Genomic DNA, 14,006 nt, shown 5'->3' with positions numbered 1-14,006 from the left:
GATTCGCAGCCGTGTGGCCAGCATCTCGCTCTGATACCATAGTGGCCTGGCGGACCGGGATCAATTGGCCCTTGCCACCGGACCCTAGCGGTCTACCCGCTCCCCGGATTTCTGCTTGGCCATGGCACGGCACCATGGCAAATTGTGTGCCCAACGGTCCACACTGGAAGAACAACGCCAGCCTTCTATCCGTCCTTCGTTATTCCCATTGTCAGCCGGGAGAGACAACCAGCACGTCTCTTTACTTGCAAGCAAGTCCTGCTGCTAGTAGGGATTACCCACTGTACACCAACTGCTACTGGATCATACCAGTAGTGCTGTTGCCGAAGAAGAGACGTTCAGGCAGGCTTCCCCGCTCCAGGCATAACAATGGATGCGGCACGGGTGATTTTCACGGCTTAGACTTGTTTCGAGCCATTGCTCAATTCTGTTTCGCCTTTGCCATGTGTTTCAGCGTGCCTCATCTTGAAGGGCCGCATTGCTCTGTTCTTGACGGCATATCAACACTTCATGCCGGCACTACGGAGAAGGGTCCATTACTGAGAACGGCAAAAAGGGCTCAATGCTTCGGTTACTCAATGCCTATGGCCGACCCGCTACCGCGACCATGGTAAATCAACTCGCTGTGCCATGTTAAGAGCCTGGTGGAGAGAGGCATTGCTGGCAAAAGGCTAGCCAGGGCATCCCCCGGCCTAGCGCAGGTACGACTTATTCCAGCATGGGCTTATAGAATGGCCAATTGGGCATTCCGCAACCCAAGCCCATGGAGCTTCTGGAAGGTTTCATGGCCCACAATTCGACCTTCCATAGCCAATCTTCCCAGGTATTCGTCCTCACGATGGCAGGTCCTACAAGGGCACAGCAACCGAAGGTCCCGGGTGGTGCTGGCAGCTCGTACGGCGGTATGGCGTATCCATTTCTGTATCCATGCCCGGCCTCAGCTCAATATCGCGCCTGCTGCGTCGGCGTTTCCAGATATGCCCACGGAAGTTTTCTGCGGAAGGCAGCGAAATACTCGTCCAACAATTCCGATTTAGCGATTCCGCGGCAGTCAAAGTGGCGCCAGATAGAACAGCCGCTATCGGTCGATGATGCGCTTTGCTACTGGCGACTATCTGCTGTACTGTAAGCCTACCACTTATCAGTGCTGCGCGGATGTGAGCGGCTGGGTTAGACCGCTTCGCTAGCAAAGGCTCAACCGCCCCATCATCTGCCGGCAGTCATTCGGTTCGATGCTACCCTACTACCGTTTGAGAGCGCATAAACCACCTCAGGAAGCTCGTTATACTATGAGTAGCTGTCAAAGGTATTCTCTATCACTGTTGTCGCTACAATGCACTAGTTTGCTTTCTCGCCACAGGACTGCAGGGTACATGAGCCACTTACACACAACACAGCATGGCTTGACAGGATTAAGCAGCTAGAGCCGCTGAATGCAGAGTGCGGGATGCGGTCTGTGAGCGGCAATTTAGAACTACTACGGGCGGATGGGCGGGCAGGCAACAAGCTAGGAGGGTTCATGCACGATCAATTGAATTGCTTGAGCTATTGCCACGGGCTACGGGCTGCTACGAGCTACACTTGCTGATGAAAGTTTGCTACAGCTACGCCGTACGGAGGACTGACTGATTCTAGCCACTGCGATATGTCATATTGGCCTCATATACCTGCGGACATGAGTGTTTCAGCGGTGCCATTTCCAATCTTTCCATTAAAAATAGAAACGCTCAGGTGAAATAAACCAAGCGAATGTCCACTTAACGGACGTCACAATATTCTATTTTCATCTTCTCGGACGGGCTACTGTGTGGAAATTAGCAATACTTTAAAATTTGCTACTACAGGTACAAGTAGTATTAACGGTGGATCTCCAAATATATTGAGGCTTATACCTACATGCTAACTCGTGTCCCCATACAAGTGTTGTGTGTGAGATCATTAGCCAACGGTTTGGTGGTTCTCTAAAATTACACAGATAATATCGCTACGGAACGGATTGCTGATGGAATTCCCAGTCAAGTCATGGTTGTTGTTTTTTTCTTCCTTTGTCGCCTCACTCAGTGGCGTACGGTGTGTGGGCTTTTTCATTTCAAAAGCGCCGGCGCGGCAGCGCAGCCGAGTGGCTCCAGCCAACCCGGACGGAGAGAAGAAAAAGCAATAGCTGTGCGCACGAGTCCCTAGACGGTCTCTCGCCGAGAAGATTGCTGCGCCATTCACAGACAATTACCGATATCCGCGTGTAATTGTGTGATGGCACAGAACATCAATACGAGCACGGACCGAAGTACGGATGATGGCCATGACGGGAGCCCGGTGGCGACAGCACTCCGTGAGTTGTGAAGATTGTGATGGCAATTGCAGACTGTGGCTCTGCACTTCAGTACTGTACGTACCAGTGTGGTGATGATGATGCTCTGCGTTGTGATATTGGCTTCGACTAGTGCCTGGCAGATCGACCAACAGACATGAGCCACCGGGAATTACGAAGTATGATGCACAGAACCACCATTCTTTGCTTTTTGCTCGTGGTTATCTGCCCTGTGCCCACGAGGAAGTGGCGCGCGTCATTTAGTCCGACATGTCATCAATATGGAGAGCGTTGCTCCGTACAGTATAGCGACATAGCGTACCAACAATAGCTGAGACATGAGCAAAAAGCTCTTGGAGGTCTAAGCTAAAGCAGGCTAAGAAGCTCAACTTCTGACTTCTGACATGTCTAGTGGCCCCCTTTGCAATCTTTTTCTCTCTCTCTTTCTCTTTCACTTTGCTTTATTAAGACGGAACCAAATCTCCTTACAGCTCGGGTGGCGTTATGGTTTGTTTCCGTTTTTAACTCTTCCCGTATCAAAGCGCGAGTTTGGTTTGGTGCCACAAGAAAAATGCGGATCACGGAGGGTGGGAAAGGAAATTGAGCCAATGTACGAGCTGCCCGCAGAAGGATGGATGCAGTTGCAACTTTGTTGCTTTTGGGTCCAATGTGACACTGCGAGCTGCAGCCTGTTGCATATTCACTCACTCTTTTCTTTTTCCTTTTTTTTCTTATGAAAACAGTTCCGGCTCTCGCGGCAAATCTTGCAGAGTGAAGGCCTATCAGATGGGTCAAGAACTACCTCCATAACACCCTGATGGCCCAGTAGGACGAGAAGGTTAGCCAAGTGGCATCCCATCAGTCGATTCTGAATAACGAGACAAAAAAAAAAGGAAGGAAAGAGATAGCCAGTTACATCTCTGCTGGGGTAAGCAGGAAATAAGGTCAGACACCTGATTGATACTCGGCAAGACGGCTGTTACAGCCGTATGTGACATTGAAATCCACTAGAGTTGTATTGGTGTGCCTCAAGGTAATGGCCATATGGCTTCCTCTACGACATTGGACCTTTACACTGGATCTCGTAATATTCTCATTATCAGTACCTCTGCTAATCAGACCAGTCACCTCTCTCTTTTGCTGTTACGCACGATCCACGGCCACGGAAGCATCTGTCTAACATCATGAGACAAGTGGGAATTTTTGCCTGGTTTCTGGGTTGGAGATGGAGGGGGTAATCAGATGTGAGGGAGAGGGGACAGATCTTGATCATGGCTTGCGATTTGCTGCGCTAGCTTGCCGTTGTGTCTGACGACTGACTGCCCTTTTTGCCCACGCATCAGGCCAATGCAATGCAAGGCCAGCTTGAGAAAATCACTTTCTTTTCGTCTCTCTCTTTTTTTTTTTTTTTTTTTTTTTTTGCCACTCTCATGTCGGGGAAAAGCATCAGCAATTGGCTACTAAAACCGAGACCGGCATGCATTCCTGCCGAGAGACTTGCATAGATGCAACGTGCATGATCAAGCTGGCGTGTGTCTTGGACGTCTCGGCTCGGGAAGAATCAATGCAATAGGTGGGTGATATTATGGAGAATGATTGTGAGTGTTGCTCAGTCTCATCTGCTAAGACTGGCTCTCGTCTGGGTTAGTTGAAGCCCGAAACAACGCCGTGCTTTTTCCTGCATTTACCAACGGCCTAACGGTTGTGATTATCCTATTTCTCCATTGCCTAGTGCTACTACATACTGCGTACAACTGTCACATTGGCTAGCGACCCGTGCGTTTGTGTCTAATTTGACGAGGAGTCACTGTCTTCCCTATGTATGCTACAGTATTGATAAGGGAAACTCTATCAATTGATTGATACGAGCTGGGAGCCAGTGGCGCTGCTGTTAGTTGATTGGTGATGCGGTAACTTCTTGATAGAGGGGTCTAGGCGGTCTGCGGAGCCGCCACAATGCTCTCCCTACACGACACCGCAGCGTCTAGACCTACAGTAGTAGCATGGCTGGTGAGTTACATAGATGGGCATTAGGCTCTGTCACAATCTTGATATCCGCGACGGAGACGCTGCTGTCTAGTTCATGCCCCAGACATCACAGGCAGACTTGAAAAAGCTGTGTCCTGGCGGCTGCAAGGGCCCGTTCCCTGCGCCTGGGGAGTGAGCCCGCGGGGTGTGTGATATGATATGATATTGGCCATGTCGACAGTTTCCTTGTATACTAAGGTATCAAGCATTACGACTGCCTGTGGAAAAGCAACTGCCTGCTAGTGCTGCCATTCCCACAGCCATGAGCAAGTAAGAAGCCTTCAGAGGAGCACCACGTCACAACTGGGGCTGCCAAACCGCAACGGCATCCTTCCTAGCACGAGTCCGCCGCTGGTAAACGGCACAATGGACGGGCCTTCACCGCATGTCCCGTACGATGCTGCCGGCGCTCCTCCACCTTCGGCCGCCACGTCAGAAGCCCAATGGATTCCAGCATGTACTGCAGCTCCATATAAGGCCTGTAGGGTAGGCCGGGAGGCCGGCGACCTGCCCTCACCGAAATTCTGCGCTTCGGCGCCGGGGCCCGCTTTTGGGCCTCAAGCAACGCCACCCAATCGGGACGCGGCTGGAGGGGCCGGCCATGCTACTGCGTCAAGTCCCAACCACCCACATTAATAGTGCTGAGTACGTCGGACAGCTGTCACTCCAGCGGCCAGCGCATGAGTGGTTGACCGCCAATGCACGCTGGGAGATGAAGAAGATGCACCTTGTATGGGGAAACAGAGTCTAGGGAAAGACTGCGAAAAAGTCACTAACGACGGCTGCATATGCATTATGCAGAGAATGAGGAAAAGGCAGAAATGTCAAAGTGGGAAAGCATATGATTCGGTTAATAAGAGAAAACGGCACTGCGTTAGTAGCGAAAATTGAGAGAAGGCGGTGGGTCGTTGATGCGAGGGAGGAACTGCCCAGTTTACATGTCTCGTGCGAGAACCGTCGAGGGCAGAGAAAAGAGAAAGAAAATGAAAGAGACATGAGGAATAGGAAAGCAGGAATCAGGAATTACGGCAACTACGCCAGAAATAGCGTTAATTTGATACGAGCCTGCCTTGGCAGTTGGCCTCGATGACGAAGACGTTTGGCAACTCGAGTGGCTGGGAAGGTGCAAGGCCCCCCGCTTATAACCAGCCATTTGTTTATTCTGGTTGGTTTTACTGCATCGCAGCTCCCGAATTTGCGTAGCCTTACATCTTTTTTTTCGCCGTCTTCCCTCTCGTTTTGCAGCCGTTCTGAGACTGGAATGCTGAGAGGCATAGTCTGAGTGCCCTTGCATACTTTCTTTCTGGCTTTTTGTGCGCGCTTTACTGTGCTTTGGCGGTTGGCTCGGTCAAGCACAAGTCTGTTTACTTTGGACCAGCTGGGCAGTACGTACACGCACGTACACGCCCGTACGTATTGGAGCAACAGATAGCAGCAACACGCAGCATCAGCTCCTATTACGTGCGAGGACTCTTTTGCTTGCTTGCACTATCTTATCGGGCCTCGCCCTTGCGTGGCACTAGCCCAGTCCTTCTGCCACACAGGCTGCACGAGGCTGCATCGCTTGCAGGGACTATCCTTTGCTGCTTTTGTTCCTGCTTTCGACGCGTCACTTTTCCTGGCACTCCTTGCAGCCATGAGACGAGCGGCGAGCTTTGCCTGCGCGGCTGTAGCTGCATTGGCGCTGCCGGGAGCAGTTATGGCACAGACCTACAGCCGGTGCAACCCATTGAACAGTGGTGAGTTGATCAGTCACTCAGTTGACTCAGGTTTTGATTTGCAAGTGAGGACTAACTGACATGTCTTTGCGGCTGCACAGGCTCATGTCCCGCGGACACGGCTCTGGGCATGAGCGTCAACGTTGACTTTACCAAGGGCAGCGTCAACTCATTCGCCGCATCGGGGGCGCCAACATACAACAGCAATGGCGCCTCGTTTACCGTTGCCAGTGGTGGCGATGCTCCACAGCTCACTTCCGTGTTTTACATCATGTTTGGCCGGGTGGAAGTCACTATGAAGGCTGCCCCTGGCGCTGGTATTGTCTCATCCGTCGTGTTACAGTCGGATGACCTTGATGAGATTGATATGGAGTGGCTTGGGGCTGAGCCCGACCAGATGCAGTCCAACTACTTTGGCAAGGGCCAAACCACATCCTACAACCGTGGAGAGTTCCACACTGTCTCGGGTACTCAGGCAAACTGGATCAAATATACGGTGGACTGGACCCAAGATCGGATTGTTTGGCAGGCTGGTGATTCTGTGCTGCGTACTCTGACCGTAGCTGATGCTGAGTCGAACCAATACCCGCAGACACCGATGCAGGTCAAGTTCGGTTCCTGGGCCGGAGGTGATCCAGCCACCAATGCTCCAGGCACGGTCAAATGGGCTGAAGGACCTACTGACTTCAGCAAAGGCCCCTTTACCATGATGGTACAGAGCATCAGCATCACAGACTACTCTACGGGCAAGCAATACGTCTATAGCAACAACTCTGGCTCGTGGCAGTCGATTCAAGCTGTCGGCGGCAAAGTTAATGGCAATGCAAACGGCGAGAGTGGCCTCACAGCCACAGCCACAGCCAGCACGCCTGATAGCTCCCCGTCGATTGTCCTTTCCATTCCCGTGGGCGGCATTGGCACGGATAAAAGCCCAGCTACTGCCACCCAGACTGATTTCCCCTGGCTTGATGGTGTATCTGCTACGGGGGGAAGCATCCCCAGTGGATGGCATATCAATCCCAATGGCAGGATTGCGCGTGATAACGCTGGCACAGCATTGAGTGTGCCTATACCATCGTTGTTGATGGTTGTGCTGGGCCATGTGGCGATGGGTGCGCTGGCACTTGCTGTAAGAATATAATGACGAGTGCACGAACGGACCGACAGCGGTTTTAATGGCTGATGATGCTTAATGAATGGCTGGAATGTATATACTGGGGAAGAAGACGCTGATGGGGGTTTATAAACTGGCAAAAGAAGCAAGAGGAATAGTGCTCCACACGGGGATTGCATTTTACTAGGGCGTTTTATCACGGCATACATAGCTTTTGGATACTCACTATAGATGGCATGAGCATGAAGAGAACGATGGACAAGTTGGCAGCCGCAATTATGCAGTTTTGATATGAAATCGTTGTATATATTAATCCATGTGTATAGGCGGGCGTTGGCTCACATACCAATGAAGACGATAATCAATGAAGCCGATGATCTGTATTATTCGTTGAACGCTTTTATCTATGTAACAATCATTGACATTCAAATGTAGCAAACGCTATAGGTATCTCACATCTACCAATTTAGAAGGAAAAGGTCAAGTAAAATCATCAATTAAAGCAATACGGCATGGCTCAAGCTATCCCAGCTCAAAGCTATCTTGAATTCCTCGCTATGTGTCTCGTTATCTCCTACGCATGCCCCATCGATTTCCCTCTCAGCCGGATCCCCAAACGTAAAAGAAAGAATCTCAGCAAACAAAGAATTCTGCGCCTCTCTCTCTCTCTACCTTTTACCACTCGGTTCATCGCCCTAAACACGCCGAAATAAGCACGTTTGTGCGTGCGAGCCTCCTTCCAGTTTCCGCTGTGTGCGTTTGACCATGTTCGAATCTCTCCTTTTTTTCGCCATCACCCCTCATAAACTCCATCGTACCTTTCGTGGGAGCCGTGAAAATACAGTTGAAAAAAAAAATTGGATAAATAAGTGCTCTGTTTTGCTGCGCCGCGTCTATCTGAATGATATTTGGGCTGGAGTCCTCAAGGTGCAGATTGCCTGCGACCTTTACTGTAAATGTATATTGTATATAGATATATATGCCTCTGTTTGTAGAGGCCGCAGAATGACTTCAATGAAGAGGAAAGGAAAAAGCAAAAGCAGCAAGTAAATAAGAAAAAATAAATTTTCTTACAGCGAGCACTGTGAAATTCTTCGTCCCTGTGAATTCCGCTTTAGAATTCCCAGTCTTCTGCGTCTTCGACCGACTTGATAGCCCATCGGAACTTGTCTCGCAGAGTCTTGGAAAAGAATTTCTCTATAGGAACATCGAATTTCTTCGAGAACACTACCGTCAGACGAGGATCAATGTAATTCTGCAGTCCATTGTTAGTATCTTTTGCTTGAATTGCAATGTTCTTAGACTTACAATCTTCGAAGTGCTCAGGGCAACCTCCTTATTGCCATCGCGGTCTTCGGCTTGAGTCTCCAAGACCCTGATACGCTCATCAATCTTGTCGATAGAAGACAGATATTTTTCGACCGACGCTCCTCTGCCCTCGGCTTCGACTTTGCCAGTTTTATTCTCCTTCTTGAATCTGGCTTCCATCTCCTTGACTGCCCCAAGGCGTTCTTTAAGCTCCTTTTCAGGCATGACTCGCTCCTTGTTAGCCTTGAGCTTCTCGTTGTCCTTTTCAAACTTCTTCTGGATCTTGGTGCGTAGTTCATCAACTAAGAAGGCCTGATGCTCCTTGACCCATTCATCTTCAAGATCCTCATCCCGCACAAAATAAGCTGCGCCCTTCTTCTTCTTTTGAGTTGGATCAATGTCAAGGATCATCTTCTTTGTCCGCCATTGCTGGTACCTGAGGCCCTTGATCTGAGGAATAATTAGCAGCTTGTTTTCGTTATACATATCTCGAGAGAAGGGGGAGGAAAGAAGCTTACGCGATCTCCAAGCTTTTGCATCTGCTGCTCGTGGCTTGCGCCAACAGTACGCTTGTGGTTACAAAGAATGGCAACCTTGCGGTTGCAGTCATTGTACAGCTTCACTTTGTCCGCAATAGTTCCTCGAGAGCGCGGGTCCTTACCTAGCTCCTTGAGAAGCTCGGACATGGTGTGAGACGCGTTATAAGTACGGAAGACCTTGGCAGTCAGTCCAGGCATGCAGCTGTTCAGGTGCTTGTTCAGTTGAGATGTCTATGAGTTCCTTGTTAGTGATTATTCTATGCTGTCTAGATCGTAGGGATGTAATGCTACTTACGTTAAGACGATCGAAGAGGTCATCGCCATCAGTCTTTGGCGCCTTCTTGAAAAGCTTCAAATTTTTGAAAACTTGAGCATCCACGCGGGCTGTCTCGTTGTATCTGATACTGTCCTTGCCCAAGAAGTCAAATGTGACCTGGTCTGGGGGTTGCAGGGAGATGTGCTCGTATTTCAATGAGCAGCAGCCAACGGTATCCGCCTCGTTTTCTGTGTCCTTTTCATTTCCAGCTCTGAGAGCAAGCCTGTCAATCAGGTACATGGCTGTAGCTCTTTGACGATCCGCCATAACCTCACTCTTAAGATCTTTGGTATAGTCTCGGCGGATCTTGTCAATGTGCTTCTTGAGCTCACGGGCCTTCTCGAACTTTTTAAAGTCACTCTGGCCCTTGACATCACTGGCAGCGCCAAGCATGACATATTTGTAAGCGCCATTTATGTTTTCCTGCCACATGGCAAGCCATGTCGCTTTCTGGTCATGCTGGACGGCCTTCCACTTATGTCCAGCTGGCGGAGTTGGGACTTTGGCACCCTTGCCAATGTTGATGGTGATTTGCTCTGGCGTTACTCGAGTCTTGACTTTACCAGTCTTGGGGTGCTCTCCTCGACCACGGAATAAGCTGGGAGGTTCCACTCGGAAGTTGCCAACTTTCTGCTTTCTTCCGTCCCACGTGCAGTAAAGGTATGGAGCTTCGAGAGCATCCTTTTCGGCCTTGACAGCGGCCTTCTCCTCTTTGGTCATCGCTTTCTTGGCTTCGTTCTTTGCCGCCCAATATTCTGCAATCTTGGAGAAGTCACACAAGTCAAAGCTCTTGATGTCAATCTTGTTTCCACTCGCGTCTTTAGCGCCATACTTCTTGATGCAATCAGAGAAATCGGTGAAGAAGTTTTTGCGGAAGACAGGATTGTCAAGGTGGTGAGTAGAAGCAGCAGTCATCATTGATGCCCAGAAGGTCGCGATTTCTTCTGCTTCCGGACTGAGAGTCACAGGTTTTCCATCGTAGTACATCTTGACGTTCTTTGGGAGAGGTTGATATTCTGGCGCAAAGAGAACTCCGTTGTGCTCAAGAGTCTTCCACTTGATGCTGTCATCTTCTTTCTTTGGCGCATTCCACCACTCGAATCCCTCTTCCTCATCTTCATCGCTGGGCTCCTTGGATTTGGCCTTGCCCTTCTTAACATCCTTTGTATCCTTTGCTGAAGACGCTCTCTTCCCCTTGGCGGGGGCACTGACCGCTTTGGACTTCTTGGAGATGGGAGCGTCAGAGTCAGATTCATCCTTCTTCACGGCCGTAGATTTTCTCTTTGCAGTCGTGCCATTTGATTGTCGCTTTTTAGATGCTGCAAGAGGCAAGTCATCATCCGATTCGTTCTTCAGAGCCTTCTTCGGTGTCGCCTTTGCCTTCGATTCCTTAGCACGAATAGCTTTGGCCTCTAATTCACCCTTCCTCTCGATGTCAGCCTTTTTCTTAGCGAGCTTAACACCGAGCGGCTGATCATCAGAAGAGGATTCAGGTAGCGCAGTCTCTTTGTAAGACGGCGGCAGTTTCTTCCCTCTAGCCTTCACCATAGGCTCATCGTCTGAATCCGACTCCTGGACCTTTTTGGATCGTTGTCGTTTCGCCTATAGCGCATAGTGTTAGCTGACTGCGCTTACACCAAGGTCGGCATCAAAGTTATGAAGGGCATCACCTACCAGAGGCTCACCATCGCTTTCCGACTCATCCTTGTAGTCGACCTTGGTGATCGAATCTCGTGACTTGCGCTTGGATCCGTTGGTAGACGGCGAATCCAAATCCATCTCGCCGTTCACAACAGGTCCATTTCGGATGGACAAGCCTGCCATTCCAGAGGGCTTGGACATGGACTTATCCAAGGCGATGTCTTCGGCGCGAGAGATCTTCGATGATGACACTAGAGTTGATGCCACGGTTAGCCAGTAGCCAATGCTTACTTGCGCGCGATTCGACATGGAGGTGCGTCTCGACCGTAAGCGCCAGCGCAATCGCGCGTGTGCCGAGAATAGATTGATCCTGGGAGTTTGAAACCGAAGAAAAGAGAGAAGAGAGAGAAGTAAAAAAGATTAGGATGCAAACTGGAGATGACTCACAACGCCCATTTGCCTTCGCAATGGGCAAATCATCGTCTGAGCTGTCGGAAGCCATGGTTTGCAGCGTGGACCGGCTGGCACTCGATAGATGCAAGGCTCTGAATGAGGCGCGAGAGACCGAAGGAATGTTGAAGCCGCGATTGCCAAGTGCAAGGCCGAGGGAGAATCGGGGGAAAAAAGAAAAGAACAGATCTGCTGACTTTAGAGCAGGCTGGCGAGAACTTAACCTCGACAGCCTTAGGGCGAGAGAGAGTCTAAAGAGGGCAGAAAAGCTGGGCAGAAAAAGAGTTCAAGAAGGAACGCCCTCGTGTTTTCGGCATGAAAAGCCTTATGCATCTATCGTCTTCGATGCAGCTATCCTAAGTCTGCCTTATAACGATATTTGACAAGACCCACTTTAGTATCGCTGTAACGGGTTCCGCTGCAAACAATAAGATAACACTTTTCCTTATGCGCGGCGTGCAAAGTTTGTTAGTGCACGAGCAAGGCTGCAGCCCCCACACTTTGCATATAGCGGTATAGTAGGTACGAAGATACCTTGGTCCTCCCCGTGGTCTCCCGTCGATTTGCCGAGAAAGTGAGCAAAACTGCAATCACTCAACAACCCGAACCGCATCCCCACGAACACCCCGTCAATTGATCCGCTGCCGTCACGATCAATTGGGTCTGCGTTGACCAGAGGGCTTAGTTTCGACTCTTCACATCCGCCACAATGCTGTCAAGGGCTGCCCGACCTGCTCTGCGAGCTGCAGTTGCAGCTCCCTCCCGGTAAGTTTTTTTTTCTCTTCGGGAACTAGCATCTATAAGAATTTGTTATAGCCGCATCGAAGTGGCCCGCGAACGAGTTTTGCGATTTTCATGGACGCCTTTACGACAACCAACGCGAAGAGGCTGCGGCCAGTGGAGGACTGTGATGCCATTTAATCGCTTTAAAGAGAGGGAAAATTGCAAGTTCAGCGGACTTGGTGGGCTAATAATGACTCTTGCTTTAGAGCTGCTGCTGGCCCCAGCACCGCCGCCACCTATGCGACTCTCCGTGAGATCGAGACTCGTCTCAAGTCGATCCGAAACATCGAGAAGATCACAAACACCATGAAGATCGTCGCCTCCACCAAGCTCACCCGTGCTACCCGCAGCATGAACGACTCCCGCAAGTACGGCCAGACCTCCAACGAGGTCTTCGAGGCTGCCGAGACCACCGCCGCCGAGGCCGACGAGAAGAAGTCCCTCGTCATCGTCTGCTCCTCCGACAAGGGTCTCTGCGGTGGTATTCACTCCGGAATGACCCGTACCATCCGTCGCCTTTTCGCCGAGGGCGAGAACTTCGACCTGGTCCTCATTGGTGAGAAGAGCAAGGCTCAGCTGCAGCGAACCAACTCCAAGAACATCCAGCTCAGCTTCGCCGGTGTTGGCAAGGACATTCCTACCTTTGCCGATGCTCAGGCTATCGCCGACCAGATTGTCAACCTGCCCACCGAGTACACCGACGTCAAGATCTTGTACAACAAGTTCATCAACGCCACCAGCTACGAGCCTACCTTCATTGAGGCATTTTCCGAGGAGGCCATTTCCCAGTCCCGTATGTTGCAATTGACATTTTTTTTTTTTCAATTCAGGAAATAATACTAACAACCAAAAAGCCAACATCTCTGCCTTCGAGGTTGAGGACGATGCTCTCGGCAACCTCCGCGAGTATAGCCTTGCCAACTCCCTCTACTGGGCTCTGGCTGAGGGTCACGCCTGCGAGCAGTCTGCCCGACGAAACGCTATGGACGTAAGTTTTCATTAATTTTTTCCACATAAAATTTGTTTTTCTTCTCTTATTAAAATACTAATTCTACGTTTCTCAGAACGCCTCCAAGAACGCTGGTGAGATGATTGGCAGGTACCAGATTCTGTACAACCGTACCCGACAGGCTGTCATTACCGGAGAGCTGGTCGAGATTATTACTGGTGCTACTGCCTCCGCCGATATGTAAAAAAGAAGAAGAAGAATAAAGTTATATCTTTTTTTTTATGTTGGTAGAAAGAGAGCTGGCGCGCTGAGCTTTTTTCCCCATCCTTTGTAATATCGAAGCTAGAGGTTACCCAGCGCGGTGGTCCCAGCCAGTGTATCAAACCCACAAATAAATTTTCTTAGTAGATTAAAAGACGAAAATGAACTAAAAGTTGTATACAGCTTCAAGAACTAGTTTTCTTGTTTCTTGTTTTAAGATGAGCAAAGTGAAATTAAATGGTTAAACTACAACGTCCCATTGATTAACAGATGCCTAGAGTAAGTAGGTATGAAGTTCTTATAAGCTATAGACATGTCACTCTCCACATATAAAAACCCATCCCAATGAAAACTACCTTGCGCCCCATCATGGCGCCCCTATCCTCGACGTAAAATAATGATTTTTATCAAAGTTTCCCACAATCCGGTGGGACCTAGAAGGAAATAGACATTCCAAACGCCATGGTTTTCAATGCTTCCAACGAGAAGATCTCTCGTCATTTTTACAACTCCTACTCGTAATCTCTGACCTCCGTATAGCTCACATTCCTGGCTCGACGATGCTTCGGCGTCATCGAGAGATCTTCATGG

The 14,006-nt window shown here is 49.9% G+C and overlaps 3 protein-coding genes across 3 annotated transcripts; 2 read left to right on the top strand and 1 right to left on the bottom strand.

Moving 5' to 3' along the window:
* Positions 1-5,972: 5,972 nt before the first annotated feature.
* Positions 5,973-7,195, top strand: TGAM01_v209335 (hypothetical protein; the record flags this gene model as incomplete). Its single annotated transcript, XM_018805846.1, has 2 exons — positions 5,973-6,075; positions 6,156-7,195. The coding sequence occupies 2 exons, from the start codon at positions 5,973-5,975 to the stop codon at positions 7,193-7,195; spliced, it is 1,143 nt and encodes a 380-aa protein (XP_018661036.1).
* A 1,087-nt stretch (positions 7,196-8,282) lies between these two features.
* On the bottom strand, positions 8,283-11,474 carry TGAM01_v209334 (DNA topoisomerase I; the record flags this gene model as incomplete). Its single annotated transcript, XM_018805847.1, has 6 exons — positions 8,283-8,423; positions 8,477-8,926; positions 8,995-9,246; positions 9,311-10,933; positions 11,006-11,223; positions 11,420-11,474. The coding sequence occupies 6 exons, from the start codon at positions 11,472-11,474 to the stop codon at positions 8,283-8,285; spliced, it is 2,739 nt and encodes a 912-aa protein (XP_018661037.1).
* A 657-nt stretch (positions 11,475-12,131) lies between these two features.
* TGAM01_v209333 (F-type H+-transporting ATPase subunit gamma) lies at positions 12,132-13,398 on the top strand (the record flags this gene model as incomplete). The annotated part of the gene is made up of 4 exons (XM_018805848.1): positions 12,132-12,187; positions 12,412-12,998; positions 13,060-13,193; positions 13,270-13,398. 4 exons carry the CDS (start codon positions 12,132-12,134, stop codon positions 13,396-13,398), a joined length of 906 nt encoding a protein of 301 aa, XP_018661038.1.
* Between the last annotated feature and the right edge of the window lie 608 nt (positions 13,399-14,006).

This window comes from Trichoderma gamsii (genome assembly GCF_001481775.2).
Source record: "Trichoderma gamsii strain T6085 chromosome Unknown Scaffold_45.2, whole genome shotgun sequence".
Lineage (NCBI taxonomy): Eukaryota > Fungi > Ascomycota > Sordariomycetes > Hypocreales > Hypocreaceae > Trichoderma > Trichoderma gamsii.
Note: the sequence above shows the minus strand (reverse complement) of the source record. Positions and strands in the feature narration are given on the sequence as shown.